We start from the raw sequence: 19,689 nt of genomic DNA on the forward strand, positions 1-19,689 counted from the left end.
TTCATTATGTAATACATTATGAGTACTTGCTGTAGGCCAAGTATTGTTCTGAGTGCATTATGGGGATTTTTCAAAAGTACAATCCTATTAAATAGGTATTACTATTGTGGCCTCCATTTTATAAATAAGGAGCATGAAATGTTTAAGGGCACAGACTCTAGAACCAAACTACGTCAGTCTGAATCCTGGCTCCTCTATATAAAGGTATATAATCTTAGGCAGGTTATTTACCTTTCTGTGCTCAGCTTTCTTTGTATAAAATGGAGCAATAATGGTAACTATCTCATAGGTCTGCTAAAGACAAAGCACTTAGGATAATGCCTGATATTTAAGAATTCAATAAAGTTGTATCCAATTCATGTTATATCCTCTTCATTTAGGACATAAACTATAACAGATTCTCAATGACGAGTGGCACAAATGAATGGGGAAGCTCACCAATTATCAATATAGTATTTTTATAAATGAACTAGAAAAAAGAAAGATATAACAAATAAATTATACAAAGACTATAACAAACATACTATGTATGTCATTCACAAAGATAAAAAAGGTTCAAGGATGGCTATTTTGAAAATGTTCAAAGTTCTATACAAAGTTATTATTAGATGATTTCCTCATATATTTCTCTTTTAAAGCCAATGGTCATGATAACAGCTTGGGAAGCTTGTTTAGAAAAAAGAAAAAAGAAAAAGCAGATTCTAGAATTCTTCTGAGATTTTTTGGGGAGCAGATCAGGAGTAGAGCCTTAAAACACTGTTAATGTTTAAGAGTATTTTAGGTTTAAAATACTGTTAATGCTTAAGAGTATTTTAGGTTTGAAAAGCACTCCTTATAAAGTATAATCTCTAATACAGAAAACATAAACACCATTCCTTCAGTGAAAAGCAGAATATTCTTGTAAAAAAATTCTTAAAACTAGAAACAATTCTAATATGTTGAGATATGTGCATGCTAGGGGAAAAATTCCTGATGTTCAAATACTATTCATAAGCTACATTAATCCTTATTCAGTACTCCACAGAGTCTCCAACAACCATCTCCAACAAACAACTTTATTTGATTAAATGAAAAAAGAACTTTCATTTGACAACTGGAAAAAAAAAAAAAAAGGCTAACCTCACAGGAAAAAAGCAACCTATATCTGTAAGAAAGATGATCTAAGTAATAATATATACTCTGTATACATAGTACAATTACAGTGTTCACCATGAATGAGCAAAAAGTGTCATGCAAAGGTAAGATAATCTCTTGATAATTACACATGCAAATTGTTACATATATACTACTTCATGCCAAGAAAATAATGTAAATACCTGATTTTCGAATTGCAGGTCATTTCATTCTCAGGATAATGAATATCCACTGCATCCTGGATGACAGTGCCATATTCATAGACTTTAATCTTCTTTGTAACCCCAGCAATCGCAAAATAGTCACAATCCCGGTCAAATTCAATACTAAGGGGAAAAAGTGTATGACAACATTTGAGAATTTGCTACTTTCTATTTCTAAAGTAATTCTGTCTACAAGGATGAAAGATCTACTTCAAATGCCTTCAAATTGTACTAGGCCTCATAACACATATCAAATTAAAAGTGGTTGAGGTTTGTGTATATCTACACAATTGTGCACAGGTGTACTTTTGTTCCTAGACACCTGACATGCTTTTCATTCAGTTCTAATAACCATATTACAGCTTACTGAGAAAGATTTAACGGCATGAATCATTTGATATACTAAAAGCATGCCAAAAGACAATTATCAACTAACGTTTGATACATTCCAGTTATTTCCCTGCCATTTTGTGGAGATGGTAGAATTTCACAATATTCAATGTTTTTTTAATAAATTAGTATATAATTTGAATTACTGAAGCAATTGGGTGATGACAAGGGGATAGCATAAAACAGAACAATTAAATTATCATTACTTTTTCCCAAATTCGTACCTAATCCCCCTCCCCAAACATCTCTCTGAATTATAAAACCCCAATATGCATTCCCCATACCACAAAAGAGGTTAAATAAGTGAATAATCTCCCTTCCTTTAGCGTTAGAGAATTCACCCTCTCTTGCTGATCATTTTTATATAAGCTCCAAAACAAGCTATTTGAAAGCAAGTACAAGATCATACTCGCTTTTATAGAACTTGGAGCCTAAACAAAGTTGTTTCTATATAACCAGCTAGAAATCTAATTAGCCCAATGGTAGTAAAAGTTGAAATGAATCATCACATACATTATCCCTCAATATGATTTAAACATCTTTTCTAGAGGTTTAGTGGTAAGAATTCGCACTGATCTACAATTACATAATAATACCTAATATTCATTAGTCATTCACTAACTACTAAAACATTTTGCATGTATTAACTCATTTAGTTCTCATAACAACCTGTGATATATGTATTAATATTCTCTACATTTTACAGATGAGAAAATGAGGATTAGAGGTGAGGTACATTGCCCAAAGTTAGTCAGTTTGTAAGTGGCTGAGATGTGTATTCAAACACAAAGTGGTCCGGTTTCAGTGTTGGTATTAATAATTACTATGCTTTATCACAGATCAAAGCTCTTAATGTAAAACTCAAAGTGTAAAGGCTAAAGGTTTAAAATCTAATATGTATGAATGTGTCCTCAGTATCTATATACGTGTGTTTCTTCTCTCAAAATGCCTAGCTAGTGCTCTGCATCTATCAAGCATTCATTTAATTCATAAAAATACAAACACCTACACACAATAAAAAAGACATCCATTTTCTTAATGGATTACATGTGATATCCATTCACAGAACAGTTAATGATTAATGATTTATTAAGAAGCTTGCTGAACTGATGATGATAAGAAAGAGACACATTAAGAATATTTCAGGCTGGGCTTGGTGGCTCATGCCTGCTATCCCAGCACTTTGGGAGGCCAAGGTGGGAGGATCCCTTGAGCCCAGGCGCTTGAGACCAGCCTGGGCAACACCGTGAGACCCGATCATCACAAAAAAATGAAAAAATTAGTGAGGCATGGTTATATGTTCTTGTCCCCAGCCACTTTGGAGGCTGAGGCAGGAGGACTGCCTGAACCCAGGAATTTGAGCCATGACTGTGTCACTTGCACTCCAGCCTAGGTGACACGCAAGATCCTGTCTTAAAAAACAAGAAGAAGGAATATTTCCCTTAAAGACACACATTGAGATGCCCAATTTTCATTACAGCTTTAAACGCTTCCTTAATTTTATATAAATTTTAAAGAATTAAAAAAATTTTTTTGACAGAGATAGGGGTCTCACTATGTTGCCTGGGCTGGTCTTGAACTCCTGGGTTCAAGCAATCCTCCCATCTCAGTCTCCCAAAGTGCTGGGATTACAGATTTCAGGCGTGAGCCACAATGCCCAGCCAATTCTTAAAACATTTTGTTATTAAGAATTGACTAGAGTACAATTCAGCAAATGTTTCCTCCAGTAAAGTATGATACTATAGCAATGCAATAGATTTATTTGTACAACCTCAATTGAACTGCTGCCTCAGCTACTACTCGCTGCCATGTGGATTTTAACGCACCGTAACTATAATGATGACAACTACTCATCTATCCCAACTCAATTTACACCCATAGTCTCATGTCACTGAAGGAGAAATACTACTTTATCTGGTAAAGGACAGAATTATTATCAGAACTGAAATCCTGTTTTTAACTTAGGAGGTTTTGGTATAGCTGAGATTTCAAGCGAACCAGTTATGTTATCACTAAATACTTTTTATCCACCTACACATATACATAGCTAATAAGTCAACACCATTCCAATGTTGTGCCAGTAAAAGTATGCCATTACTAAACTATTAGTTTTAACATATATAATATGTTTAAACACTAACCTATCAAAATAATAGCTTAAATACATTACAGGGAGAAAACTGATGCATAGGTAAAAATGCTATCAAAAGAATTCAGATGACGACCTAAATATGTCTATTATTTCTTCTGCTGTTAGGTACCCTGTTATTCAAGACAGCTCTCTCTCTTTTTTCAACATGTTATTATTTAGTGACATTAGCTCACTTTTAACTCTCATACTAAGAAGTTAACTTTTTGTTTTGACTTCATTGCTATTGTTTTCTTACATTTTCGTTATGTTTTGCTTTTAATATATTAAGGTATCAAGAACCTGTAGAGTATGTTTTAAAAAATATTTTGGGGGTAACAATATCTTTTTATAGTGTAAAAATAATAGATTTTAACAGGAATATTAATCAAAAAGTATAAAGGATAATATTATTTCTAGAAAATACTGATTAAAAAGGAAAGAAAGACAAACAAGTCCCCCCCACCACCCAACCACCTTTTTTAATGGAAGAATTTCCGCATCACTAAGACTCAGGATTTAAGTACTTCCAGATACTGAAACATCTGCTCCCTATCTCTGACATATTTAATCATATATATTCTCAAACATCAACATAATGAGATTCTAAAACCAGATCATGAACTAACTGAAATGGACACTGTAATTTTCAGGTGCAGAGAGCTTTCTAGAGCTAATACAAAACAGATGACCTCTTATATAACAGTATGATATTTCAATTACTTTTATTATGAAATCTGGTAACACAAGCGAAAGTACTTCAAAAGTTAAACAGTGACTAGTTAGGCTGAGACTAAATAAAAGGTAAACTAATTAATCGAAATGTTGCTTATGCAATTAACTTCAAAAATAAATTTTAAGTCTTATTACTGTTATACAACGTTTATTTCTGCCATCCACTGTCAGCAGTAATAATAAAAACAACAGGTTTATGAAAATTTACTGCGATGACAAATTCAATTTCACAGAATTTGTTTTTGATTTCAAAACATACAAGTATACTTTTGAAAAATAGTGTTTCTGGGGACATAAACTGCATTTTTCTTTCACATTTTAAAATATTTCAACTGTTAAAAGAAAGTGACTAATATCAACAGCTGAAATATGTAATTCAGCTGTAGGAAACTAGTTGTATTCTTTGTCAAAAAGGTCATTAATCAAGTGATTAAGCAGCAAGGCAAGAAATCGCACAGGACAGCTGATTAATGCATACCTCCAGTACAATGTGGCACGAAGCAATGAAAGCCCTCTATAAGCCCAAGCAGTGAATTTTGTCAGTGTTTCCACTGTCTGTCATATCTTTTTGCAATTCTAAGTATTAATAAACATGGATTAGTGTCCCTGGATGCTAGAGCCCAATTTATCAAATTAAAATACAAAGTAAGAGCAGTTGTCAAAGTTCTCATTCTCATTCATTACCATGATAGTGTGCCTCAAGAGCAGGTAACTATAACTTCAAAGAAACAAAACATAATTTTAGAAACTGGCCATGTTAATGAACAGTGATAAGCAGATCTTTAAAAAATACAAAAGAGTAAATTAAGAATTGATGTTACTCAACTTTCTTCCAATCAATACTACTTAAAACTTCCATAACATACATAATGCTTGAGATGTGTCAAGCATTGTTCTAACTTTACATAAATTTACAAGCTTCAAATCTCCACTGTATAAAGAAACTGAGATATACTGATGTTAAGTAATTTGTCCAAGGATACACCAGATAATTCAAATTTAAGCAACTGGTTCCACAGTCTATGATCTCAATCATCATGCAAACTTGCCATGCAATTTCAATTAGAACAAATGAGCTGGTCTTCAAAGAACATATACATAGGCAAAATAAGAATAACAACACAGAATAATAATATACATTATATTAGATATAGTGATAATAACACATAATAATTTAGCCTGTGCAACAAGTTAAACATAAAGGGATTAAAAAAAGAATAAGGTAGCCTCATCGGGTTTATAATTAGTAGAAGAGATTACAGACAATATAAGCAAATGTCAAATGATAACACAAAATATTGATAGAGGAATTCAGGAGGACTTATTCGAAGAAAAGAATGAACCGTGAATATTGTCAGCCATCATATGTCCAGAGTGCCAGTTATCTGCCAGATACCTAGCTGCTGAAAAAACCAAAATGTTAAAAAAAAAAAAAATTACATTTATGCGCCATTTAAGGACATCTTATGTTCCCATAAATGATAATGAAGCTGAACAATTCCTACCCTAGTGACCTGCAGTGCAACAACACTATCCTCAGGTTTGTGGAGAAGATGGTCATATTAGCATATATGAGGGCTACCTCATTTTGTCCCCTATGGTTGCACAGATTTACATCGTCTGGATGTATCAAATTATTTAATCAGGAATATTTCATTTCTAGTCTTTTACTGTTAAACAATGTTGAAAAAAAAAAAAAAAACCCTTCTATATGTGTCAATTGCCACATAAGCAAGAATACTCTTAAACACACCCAGAATATGAAGCGCTAGGTCAAAAAAATATGTGTACTTTTCTATTAAGTAAAAGCTAAATCTCTCTCCACCCAGATAATGCCATTAATAATCGCAATTTCTTCCCTAAATATTTCCTTTGCTTTCTCATTCTAACTGAAACCCAGCTCTCCCCTGAATATACTGCTTCCTCAAAGTCTTCCCACATTCCATGTTCAAAGAGGCCTGGGAAGTAAAGTTGGTGTCCTTACTATACACAGCTTCTTCCAGTCATTTTTCTCTCTTCTCCCTGAAACCTCCCAGCTCAAAATCTCCTGTAACATATACCATCCAATAAGCGTCCTTGATGCTCCTTCTACCAACCCATGAGTTCTTGGAAATTCTAACTTTCAGCTCACTGTCATTTTCTTAAAAATTATTCCTTTCATAATTGTTATTTTAGTAACTATATATAGATGATTAATATCCTGGTCTATCAGTTTTCTTGACTTCCTCTTCTCCAAAGATCTTTTATTCTGCCCACTTCCACTTCACACAACCATGACCACACCCTAAACACTTTTCTTCGTTACCAATAACTTCACTCCCTCCTTCACCTTATGACATAACACTTTCTGACAACTACTTCCATTCTTTCCAGTTGATTCATTGTCTCCAACAATCCCTCAAGGCCAATGTGATCTAAAAATCTCTGGATCCTATAACCACTGCTCCTCATTCTGTCATGTATTTATTCTTTCCCAACATAAATTACATGGCCAGTAAATATAACTCCCTCACACAACTTTGTACTCGGTTACCATTTTCATTCTCTTATTTTTTGTACTTTACCTCCCTGGCAAAACTAACCCTAGATAAATTTCTCTACTTACTCTACATTTGAACCGGCAGATTTGAAAATGGTTAGAGAAAAAAAAGCAACCATGTTCCCTGGTCTCATTTTAAATTCATGATCACTATCCCTAAGGCGGGCACTTAACACTAACTTCATAGGAAACTACTCTCATCCTCTCACTCATAGAAAGAAGTTACATAATTTTTTTTTACTCTTCACAAATTTCCCATACCTTCACAATCACTCTCAGCAAATTATTCTTTTTTTTTTTTTTTTTTTTGAGATGGTGCCTCACTCTGTCACCCACGCTGGGGTGAGGTGGGCGCAATCTCGGCTCATGCAACCTCCGCCTCCCAGGTTCAACCGATTCTCCTGCCTCAGCCCCCCGAGTAGCTGGGATTACAGGCGTGTGTCACCATGCCCAGCTAATTTTTATATTTTTAGTAGAGACAGAGTTTTGTAGAGACAGCTTCACCATGTTAGCCAGACTGGTCTCAAACTCCTGACCTCAGGTGATCTGTCTGTCTCAGCCTCCTAAAGTGCTGGGATTACAGACATGACCCACTGTGCCCGGTCAAATTATTCTGTTTTTAAGTTTACTGAAAAATATAAAAAGCACAAGAAGATACTTTCCAAAGGCTCCCACTAACCACATCTTCCACTTATCAGCATTTATACCACGATGTTTTGATATACTCTGTGGCCTTTCTTGTCATTCTGAACGCATGTGCTCCTAAATGTAACCAAAATACATACTTGTGCGGTAAGTTCCATCCTTGCTTACCTACTCAAAGATTCTTTCCTAAAATTCCCTCTTCTCTCCTGTATCAATCAATTTTTCCATCTATCCTGGATCTTTTCCATAGGCCTTTCCATGTTTTTCTTCCTTTTCAAGTAAAAAATAAAATACTTCTTATAATCCCATTTCTATTTTAGCTACTATCCTATTGCTTTCCTTTCTAATACCATAATTTTACAAAAAAAAAGTTTTCCATAATCTCTTCTCTCATTCTCAACTCACTGGAATCAAGCTTTTACCTCCATCACTGAAAATGCTGTATGAAGGTCAATAATGACCTCTAGGTTGCTAAAGAGAACAGTCAAATCCGAATTCTGACCTTCCTTAAACATCAAGAATAGCTAACATAGATGATCACTCTCTCTTCCACAATAGAGTGATTTTTCTATCTTACTGACAATTCCATCACAGTCTACTTTGGTCATTCCTCCTCATCTTCACTTTGATAATAAAGCATCCCAGGCCGGGTGTGGTGGCTCAAGCCTGTAATCCCATCACTTTGGGAGGCCGAGGTGGGTGGATCAGCTGAGGTCAGGACTCTGAGACCAGCCTGGCCAACATGATGAAATGCAGTTTCTACTAAAAATACAAAAAAATGAGGCATCCATGGTGGTAGGCACCTGTAATCCCAGCTAACTCAGGAGGCTGAGGCATGAGAATCGCTTGAACCCAGGAAGTGGAGGTTGCAGTGAGCCGAGATCACACCACTGAACTCCAGGCTGGGCAACAAGAGCGAAATTCCATCTCAAAAAATAAAAACAAAACAAAACAAAACAAAATAAAATAAAAGCATCTCAGAGCTAAGCTAAGCTCTTGTACCTCACCTCCTTTTTATCTTCCTGGATTTCTCTGGTGATATTATATGGGCTCATGGCTTTCAATCTATACAGTACACTGATGACTATCAAATGTTTGTCACCCAAACCAGGCCTCTCTCTACACTACTACCTCATGTGTGCTTGACAGCTCCAATTTTAATCTAATAGGGATCGTTAACTTGTCTGAAATTGAGTTGCTGAATCCCCTGCCAAACATCTAGTAATTTCTTCCAGTTTTACTTGATTAGGTTGACTAACGATTTTCATCTTTTGTTTTTAAAAGCTCATGAATTGATTAGTAATTGTTTTACATAACGTATTCTTATTTTTATATTTATTTAATTTCCTTCTATTTTATTTAGTTTACTTTGTTCTTTCTCTAATTTCTTTACTTGGATGTTTAATTAAATTGTTTTATATCTTCTTTTTTTTTTTTTTTTTTTGAGACGGAGTCTTGCTCTGCCACCCAGGCTGGAGTGCAGTGACGGAATTCAGCTCACTGCAAGCTCCGCCTCCCGGGTTTACGCCATTCTCCTGCCTCAGCCTCCCGAGTAGCTGGGACTACAGGCGCCCGCCTCGTCGCCCGGCTAGTTTTTTTTGTATTTTTAAGTAGAGACGGGGTTTCACCGTGTTAGCCAGGATGGTCTCGATCTCCTGACCTCGTGATCCACCCGTCTCGGCCTCCCAAAGTGCTGGGATTACAGGCTTGAGCCACCGCGCCCGGCTATCTTCTTTATCAGTATTTTTTTTCAGTTAATTCCTTTAGCATAGTTAATTCCTTTAGAGTAAGGAGTTCTATTCTGGTCACTTTTAGCTATGTCCCACAGGTTCTGATACACAGAAGTTTCATCACACTGGTCTGATTTCCATTTTGATCCTAGAGTTGCCAAAGAAGCTATTAAATTTCCATGTTAAATTTCCATGTGGTATATTTTTCCTGTTTTGTAAGTTCGTAATAAATGTTTGATTTTGCTGTGTTGTGATCAGAAAATGTTAATTTTTATATTCTATAATTTGAGATTTGGTATATGATCTAGATTCTTTACATTTTCTGATGTTCCATGGACAATTTAAAAAAAGGTATAATCTTTATAAATGTTCGTATATGTGTTCTAGCTTGTTAATTATGTTATTTAGGGCTTCTACAGTTTTATTAACATTTATTTTTTGTACACTTAATCTGTCATGGACTAAGATCTGATTCATACCACTAAATGTGTTTATTTTGTCTTACAGTTAACACAGATATTTTTTAATAATAAAGATATCTACAATTAGACTTAAACTTCAGTGTAGACTGAACTTTGATCATTATAATGGGTGTGTGTGTGTGTGTGTGTGTGTGTATGTGACAAGGAGAGATTGATTTCATGCTTTCTAGCCTGAATTAAATCTTACTTTCAACTTTCACATTTCAAAGTTTTAAGAACTCTTTTATATAAGCACAGATTTGTGGTTTGTTATCATCTACTATAAAAATATTTTGTTACTGATAGGAAGTTCAGCCTATTTAAATTTATCAATCACATGTTTACTTTTGTATCTGTCATCTTATTTTGTGATATATGTTGTTTCAACTGCATTTTTAATTAAAACAAAGGATTTGACCACCTGATTTGTTTTCTGTCTTAGTCTCCTAAATGGGAATTGTAGTATTTCTGTCTAGTGACTATAAAATTACTTTATTAATTACTACAGAAAGAAATAAAGGATTCAATGTACCTACTAAGTTTCTACTCTGAGCAAAGGATAAAGTTATTGTTGCCCTTACTCTTCCAATCCTACTGATTATATTGTCTCACAATCTACATTATACCTCCAAAAATATTTATACCTCTCATCCTTATGCAAATGAACATCCTATAATTAACTGAGCATAGAAATGAAATCCACTTTACATAGAAAGACAAACTACCCCTGCGTTCCCAATATTTGCTGAACATTCCAAACTTACTAATTATAAGTAGGTGTAAGAATCTTATTATCCATTATATTGTCTAATGCAGGTATACCTGCTGTGTAGTTCTGAAATGATTCTAAACATTTACATAGTTTGCTACATGAATGATATGCTTTGCTATAGTAAGAATTTAGAGTGTATTCCCTCCCCACTTCAAGAATGTGGCCTCTTATCAGATCCCACACGTGAACTTGAAACTTCTCCTCCTCCCCTCTGGAATGTGACAACACATCTCCTCAGATCCCTTATGTGAGTTACTGACTTCAACTACTGAACTTCAAACATATATAATTAAGAGCTTGACAGCACTTTGAGAGCTTAGTCTGTATCAAGTTTGACTCTGTCAGCCACTTCTGAGAAGATGGAATGCTCAGGTTGTGACATGGCTTGGAGCTTTGAAGCCTTGCTTTCTAACACCAGCACTGCCCTCTCACTTCAAGGGACCTTATAGATAGTTGCGGATCTCAGCTGTGCTCACACAAAAGCACACTTCAATGTTTAATTAAACTTTACTTTCCACTGAGGCCTGCTTCCATCCTAATTGAGCAACCAGACTTTAATAATTTTGGAGCTCACTCACTACGTGGTTAATGTAACTCATCTATCAAGTGTATTCTGTGTGAAACTTGTTCACATTATTCTCTCCCTCTTAAGCACTGTGAACTTAAGGAAAAAAAAAAATATTTGTATGGCAATAAAACAAGTGAGTCATAAATTATTCTTTGGTCATCTTCTTATTTTAACCATACAGAATAGCTAAGTATTTACAAATTAAAATCATCTTCATTTAAAGTATTTTTCTTTTATTTCTCCTTTATATTAGAATTGAGACACTACAATTTTTTAAAAATTGTAGTTAGGGAATTTGTGAAATCTTTATTTATTAATTTATTTATTTGAGATGGAGTCTTGCTCTGTTGCCCAGGCTGTAGCACAATGGTGTGATCTCGGCTCACTGCAACCTCCGCCTCCCGGGTTCAAGCGATTCTCCTGCCTCAGCCTCCTGAGTAGCTGGGATTACAGGCACACACCACCACGCCTGGCTAATTTTTGTATTTTTAGTAGAGACGGGGTTTCACCATGTTGGTCAGGCCAGTCTCAAAGTCCTGATCTAGTGATCCACCCAGCTCGGTCTCCCAAAGTGCTAGGATTATAGGCATGAGCCACTGCGCCCAGCCAATATCTATTAATTTCATGTCAGAACAGTGTCAGTGGTTCCAACAAAACTTCATTTATGAACACTAGAATCTGAATTTTCACATCACAAAATATTATCCTTTGCATTTTTTTTTCAACCTTTGCAAATATAAAAAATATTCTTAAGTGTTACAAAGTCAGGCAATGGGTTGAAATTTGGATCGCAGGTATTAAGTTTGCTGATCTTAAACTCTTTTTAATAGTAAGCTGCTAGACAACTGCTGACCTTATTCTGAATTAATGGATGGACTTGATTTTATATCATAGGCACTAAACTGAAGCCACATTTTGAAGTCTACGCATATTTTTATTCTATTATTTTTATTAGGTGGCTCATTTTGTTTGAATTCCATAGAACCTCAAGATCTTGCTTTAAAACAATTACTTTAAAAAAAATTTACTTTCCTATTTCCTCTGGCTATCATTGAATAGCTAAAACAAATAAATATACTACCTGATAGATTATATTCTGAAACACTTTTGTGAATATCAAGTGTTTATCTGTGATAAAATATCTTTCTCCTTAAAGCACTTAAAATTAAAGATGCATCTTGATGCCCTTTAAAATCAATATACTTAATATCAACTTTTGTTCATTTAGAACATCCAGTAGAGAAAATAACAAGAGCTGAAAAACAAAACATATTTTTGTACCCAAAGTTACTATGACATTTTGTCCTCTTTAAAATGTTTTTAGTAAATACTTTGAAATGTGTATTTAGTAAAAGTACACCACTCAAAAGAGAATCATATGAAAGCTAGTTTCAGTTCTTAACTTTTGAAACTGCAAAATAAAATACATCTAATTTCTCAGTTCTGTTCTCCAGCAGTATTTACAAAGCAACCAACAGGATCACAATATTAAATCAGTAATGTCATTGCTGTGCTGTTTCATCAGGAAACCATAAAACTATGATATAAAGAAACTATTTCATCCTACCAAGAACTAATGTGGAGCATAAGTTTATAGTTTAGAAGAAAATTTCATCATTTATATTTAAAAATGTGTCCCCAAAATTTCAGTTAACACAGCAGACTTAAAAAATCAGAAACCCATTTTGTGTTTCTTACAAAAACAAGTAGTAAAAAACACTGAAGAAAAATATAAAAGAAAATGTGAGTTTTGCCAGATAAATGTGTTCAAACCATTGCAGCAAGAAAAAAAAGAAGAGCTCTTATTCTAAAACGTATATGGAAATGTAGGGGACTTATACTAGCCAGTATAACTTTTGAAAAGAGAAACAAAGATGGAGAACTTATATTATCGAATTTCAAGCCTTATTGTAAAACTACAGTAATCAAGAGCAGACATACAGATCAATATAACAGAACAGACAGTTAAGGAGACTCACATATATATAGTCAATTCATTTTAAACAAAGATGCCAACAGGAAAACCTTTTTATCAAATGATGCTTGGAACAAGTGGGTATCTATATTGGGAGGAAAAAACTGAACCTCAGCCAGGCACGGCGGCTCACACCTGTAATCCTAGCACTTGGGAGGCCGAGGAGGGTGGATCACCTGAGGTCAGGAGTTCCAGACCAGCCTGACCAACATGGAGAAACCCCATCTCTACAAAAAATACAAAATTTACTAGGCATGGATGCGTGCGCCTGTAATCCTAGCTACTTGGGAGGCTGAGGCAGGAGAATCACTTGAACCCGGGAGGCAGAGGCTGCAGTGAACTGAGATCACGCCATTGCACTCCAGCCTGGGCAACAAGAGTGAAACTCCACCTCAAAAAAAAAAAAAAAAAGAAAAGAAAAAAGAAAAAAAAGAACCTAAACCATTACCTCACAATCTAAATAAAAAATAACTTGAAATAAATTATAAGCCTGTAACTAAAAGCTAAAGTTATTACAATTATAGAAGAAAATATAGAAGAAAAATCTTCGGGGCAGAAACATTTCTACAGGGTAGAAAAATTTTTTAAATGGATGAACTGGAATTCATCAAAATTAAATACCACTCATGTTCCTTGAAAGATGCTATTAAGAAAATAGATGAGCCACAGGCAAGGAAGAAAAATCTGATAACACATATATCTGAGAAAGAACTCACATCCATAATATAAAAGGAATTCTAATCACTAAACAAGAGAAAGACATGATTATTATTATTATTTTATTTTTATTTTTTTTGAGACAGAGTCTCGCTCTGTCACCCAGGCTGGAGTGCAGTGGCATGATCTCGGCTCACTGCAATCTCTGCCTTCCGGGTTCACGCCATTCTCCTGCCTCAGCCTCCTGAGTAGCTGGCACTACAAGTGCCTGCCACCATGCCTGGCTAATTTTTTTTTTGTATTTTTAGTAGAGACGGGGTTTCACCAGGTTAGCTAGGATGGTCTCGATCTCCTGACCTCGTGATCCGCTCGCCTCAGCCTCCCAACGTGCTGGGATTATAGGCGTGAGACACAGCGCCCAGCTGAGAAAGACCTGATTTTTAAATACTGGTCAAAAGATTTGAATAGACAATTCACAAAAGACATACAAATGGCTAATAAGTGCATTAAACACCACTAGTGATAAGGGAAAAGTATAGAAAAATAACAAGAAAATGCCATTACATACCCACTAATAAAATGCCTGATATTTAAGAATAACAATGCCAAGAGTTGCTGAGGATTCTGAACAACTGGAATTTTTTTAACTGTTAATTAAAGTGGTAAAATAATCCAATCACTTTAAAAATCATTTTGGCAGCTTCTTAAAACGTTAAACACATCCTAACCATACAGCATAGCAATTCCAAATCCCAGTATTTACCCAAAGAAATAAATATAAACATTAATATCCAAAATGACCTGTATATGAATACTCATTATTCATAATAGTAACAAACTAAAAACCCAAACCAGTTTATTCAAATTATACAATTATTCAAATGAATAAACTGTAGAATATTTAGACAACAAAATACTACTCAATAAGTACATAAACAAATTATTAATATGGAAATCAACATGAACAAATATCAAAAACAAGCTGGGCAAAATGAGCTAGACACAAAAGAATAGATACTATATGGTTCCATTTATGAGAAATTTTTAAATGGTTGAATTATTTTATAGTGACAGAAAACAGATAAATAGCTGCCTGCGGCAGGGTTTGAAAGAGGGGTGGAATTAACTGCAAGTGGTGGAAGAGTAAATTTTTGAAAATGTTTTATATTCTGACTGTCATTAACACAAATACCAAAAATCAAACCACATGCTTTACTGTATATAAATTATACTTCAGTAAAGGTGATTTTAAAAACTATCTAACTTGTGATTTTATATTTCTTAAATTATGTAAATCAGACTGCAAATTAATCTCTCTCAAGCACAGATCAAAGCATCGAGTTTTATAACTTCAGAAGTTATCCACAAAATCACCTACTGACGTGGGTGGGGAGAAGAGAAGAGGAAGAGAGAGAATGTGAACACAAGTAAACATCATTAGTGGTAGAAAAAGAGCCCTGTTTCAATGTTAGTATGATACAGCTAAGTTGCCTAACCATAGGTTAGCTTCTGTCTTATTTCAGGGCATTTTTTTGGGAGGCTCTATTTGATAAATAATTGTAAAAATACACACATAGGAAACTTTCTGCTGTACATACCAGAATTTGTTATTATGTAAATAAAATCTGTAGCTCTCATTAACCCAATGATGGAGTGTCTACTATATGACAGGCCAAGTGATAGGTTATTTCTGTTAAGTAAGTAAGGATAAAACATAAAATAGCCACTCATCACAAATAGATCAGAAAATCTGACAAAAGCCACTTTCTGTTCTTGTGATAGTTTGCTAAGAATGATGGTTTCCAGCTGCATCCATGTCACAAGAACAGAAAACCAAACACCGCATGTTCTCACTCATAGGTGGGAACTGAACAATGAGATCACTTGGACTCGGGAAGGGGAACATCACACACCGGGGCCTATCATGGGGAGGGGGGAGGGGGGAGGGATTGCATTGGGAGTTATACCTGATATAAATAAATGATGAATTGATGGGTGCTGATGAGTTGATGGGTGCAGCACACCAACATGGCACAAGTATACATATGTAACAAACCTGCACATTATGCACATGTACCCTAGAACTTAATGTATAATAAAAAAAAAATTAAAAAAAAAAAAGCCACTTTCTTTCGCAGACACACTTTGATGTCTGAAAATATGACAGAAGTTTAATCAAGTATAGCAGTACATCCTGAGAGCTTAAACAAATCTTTTTCAACCAGTTAAAAGTGGAAAAACCATCCGTACCTGATGGATTTTTCAAAATGAGGTAATGGGCCAAATCTGGCCCATGGTCCATAGTTTGCAAATTTTAAAAAACCCCTTACTTTTCTCAATCAAAATAAGCTTCCTTGCATATAAACAAATTCAATGTAAAGTTTGAAAACGTACAATTCCAAAAAACTGAAAAATTACAAAAAAAATTGTCATATTTCATTTATATAAATAGGGATATATTTTTTAACATTATTTTTAAAGGCTAATGGAGACACTAGCATTTCCAGGACATATCTACATACTGCTCTAAGATAATACATGCTCAAAATATTAGTTCAGTAAATTTTGGAACCAACTTTTGAACACCCAAGTGTAATTTGTCGAATGTAATATATTCTTTACTCCCTTCATATGAATATACTGAACATAGTAATATGAATAGCCCTATAAACATTAGCTACCACACTCTAATATACCTCAATGACCTCAGGGTGTATTAAAATATCTAAAACCATCTGACCTCATATGAAATAAATACAAGCAGCTTTACTTTTTGGGATCCTATCTGCAGTGTTATGATTTCTTTCCCCATTTTCTTTCTTTTCTTTTTTTTGAGATAGTGTCTTGCTCTGTTGCCCAGGCTGGGGTTCAGTGGCGTGATCATGGCTCACTGCAGGCTTGACCTCCCAGGTTCAATCGATCCCCCTGCCTCAGTCTCCTGAATCCAGCCAATTTTTGCATTTTTGTAGAGATGGGGTTTCACCACGTTGCCCAGACTGGTCTCAAGCTCCTAGGCTCAAGCAATCTGCCTGCCTCAGCCTCCTAAAATGTTAGGATTATAAGCGTGAGCCACCATGCCCGGCCTCTTCCCCTTTTTCAAGCTGGCAGTAGCTACCGCTTCTTGCTGCTGCCATTTATTGCAATCACTCTCCCCTTTATAATTTAGAGAGACATGAATCATATATCTAAGATTATTAGAAATTTTATATAAGTCAATAGGCCTGAAATAACCCAATAAACTAATTGGAGTTTTAGTCATTAATTTAATGGCATTTATTTTATTCCAGTGCCTTTTTATTTCATGTAAGCCTTCCTTACTATGTTTCAGTCAGATGAGACTGCCAGAAGTTACAATCTGTTTAGGTGAAGGGTTAGTATGTTATGGAGCTCTTTACTGTGAACAGCAGATAGAGGAATTAACTCAGAGAAAGGGGAAAAAAACTGAAATAGTACATGCGGACAAATGCTCTTACAGTAATGTCCTATCTTACTAAGAAGTTTTAAATGTCTAAAAATGTCCGAGAGAAGCAATATATGGGGAAACTATCATACCTAGGACAAATGGTGAATTGAAGCTTTGTCAAATATTTATGTTATAAAACACTTGTCACCAGATTAAGTTTTACATATAGCGACATCAGTTATTTGTAAGTTGCAGCTGTAAGGGATCAAAACATGCCACCCCAAAATACGCTACTCTGCCATAAAATTCTTTTGAGCTGAAGACAACAGAAAAGAGTAAACATAGGATGAGCTTTCTGCCCTCCCCTACATGCCTGAAAACAGAACATAAACTCCTTTTGGAAAGATGTTTCCCCCACCCCACTTCCTGTACCAGGAAGAGGATGATTTTTTTTTTTTTTTTTTTTTTTTAAGATGGAGTCTTGCTCCATCGCCTAGGTTGGAATACAGGGGCGCGATCTTGGCTCACTGCAACCTCCGCCTCCCGGGTTCAAGCAATTCTCCTGCCTCAGCCTCCCAAGTAGCTGGGATTACAGGTGCACACCACCATGCTCAGCTAATTTTTGTATTTTTAGTAGAGACAAGGTTTCACCATGTTGGCCAGGCTGGTCTTGAACTCCCGACCTCGTGATCCACCTGCTTCGGCCTCCCAAAGTGCTGGGATTACAGGCATGAGCCACTGCACCTGGCCTGGGGATAATGATTTTATCACAAAGATGAGATGGCACCAAAAAAGAATCTACACAAGTCTTTCAGGACTAAGAAGTCCTTATCTACCATTAGTTTCCGCATGTACTTGTTGACCCTAGCAGCTGAAAGTCCCTTTCCTTTCTCTTGTTATTTCTCTTTATTGTCCTTTGTTAAAATGATATAAAAGCCTCCAAATCTAGCCATTTCTTCGGGGTTCTCCCTTCTTTTATGAACCTCCCCCACCTCTTCAGCCCCCATGCCCCGTGTCATGTAAAACTTTTAACTTCAATTAAGTGTTTGTGCCTTTTCTCTTGTCAATTTGTTGTCAACTTATTCCTCAGGCCCAGCCACTGAACCTGAAAGGGTAGAGAAAGACTTCCTTCCATGCAAATTCTTACACATAGCACAGACTACAGGATTAGAAACTCTGAGAGTGGAGCCCATCAATCTGTGTTTTAACAATATCTCCAGATGATTATGAGGCACTGTCCTAAAAACAGGTTAGTAGGTCGGAAAGGGTAAGAATGCCGAACACTGACATAGTATTTACAACATGCCACATAAAACACAGAATAATTTCAAAGAAGTTCTCATTTCATCTTATTTAAATATGATTAATTGAGCCTATTTCCAGTTAAGCCAGATAACTGACATAAAAACACATTTTTTCCAAACTACGTGAAACCTTGAATCAATGAACTTTATTCATTCAAACTAATACTTCTAACTCCTGTTTTAAATTACGAGTTGCACTGTAAAGAGTTACCAAGGCCTTCTCCTCCAGAAGTAGTCTATATAACTGAATATATGTGAATAATTATATTCTCTTATTTTTCTTCCACATGTTTTATCCAGAGGAAATGCAAAATACCTTCCCCTTAAACTTGCTAAGTACAACAGCCCAGCCTTTAACAATTACTACCTCCCCACAAACTTCTGCAAGAAATATAACTGTAATCCCCGTACTTTGGGAGGCCAAGGCAGGCAGATCAATGGTGGACAGAAGTTTGAGACTGGCCTGAGCAACATGGTGAGATCCTGTCTCTACAAAAAATACAAAAATTAGCCAGGCATGCTGGCAGGCGCCTGCAGTCCCAGCCACAGGGGCTGAGGTGGGAGGATCACTTGAGCCCGGGAGGTCAAGGCTGTAGGAAGTCAGGATTATGCCACTGCACTCCAGCCTGAGCAACAGGGTGAGACTTCATCTCAAGAAAATTAAAAAAAAAAAGAAAAGAAAAAGAAATTATATGAAATACATGGTTTTGGATATAATGAAGTCATAAAAGTAAGTATGTTAGTGCTGCATCCTATCTTTAAAATCAAGCACAGAAAGAATCTATAGGAATTCATTCAATTTTAAAGAAGCATTTCAAATGTCTCCAGGAAACTAAAAGTCATCACCTCAAGAGAACTCTCTTTAGTCAACTCCCACAGTATTTTATCAACTTGCCACAAGCATTTACTATTTATTTTCTACCTTGAATTTGAGTTATTTATTCTCCAATTGAGTATTCCTCAGGTATATCAGGTAAACAGGAATACCCAATAGATATCAAGTAGACCATCCAGTGCTAGAAGTACAAAGATGAAAAAGTATCCT

General features: G+C 35.4%; 1 protein-coding gene across 9 annotated transcripts in view; it reads right to left on the minus strand.

The window, feature by feature from the left end:
• The window catches only part of COP1 (COP1 E3 ubiquitin ligase), a 259,903-nt gene that overhangs the window by 98,853 nt on the left and 141,361 nt on the right, over positions 1–19,689 (minus strand). For all 9 annotated transcript variants that reach the window (XM_010367393.2, XM_010367391.2, XM_010367392.2 and 6 more), the window contains one exon: positions 1,317–1,460. In XM_010367393.2, coding sequence (XP_010365695.1) covers positions 1,317–1,460 — 144 coding nt within the window. The remainder of the gene's footprint in view (positions 1–1,316; positions 1,461–19,689) is intronic.

Source organism: Rhinopithecus roxellana, chromosome 8, assembly GCF_007565055.1.
Source record: "Rhinopithecus roxellana isolate Shanxi Qingling chromosome 8, ASM756505v1, whole genome shotgun sequence".
Taxonomy (NCBI): domain Eukaryota; kingdom Metazoa; phylum Chordata; class Mammalia; order Primates; family Cercopithecidae; genus Rhinopithecus; species Rhinopithecus roxellana.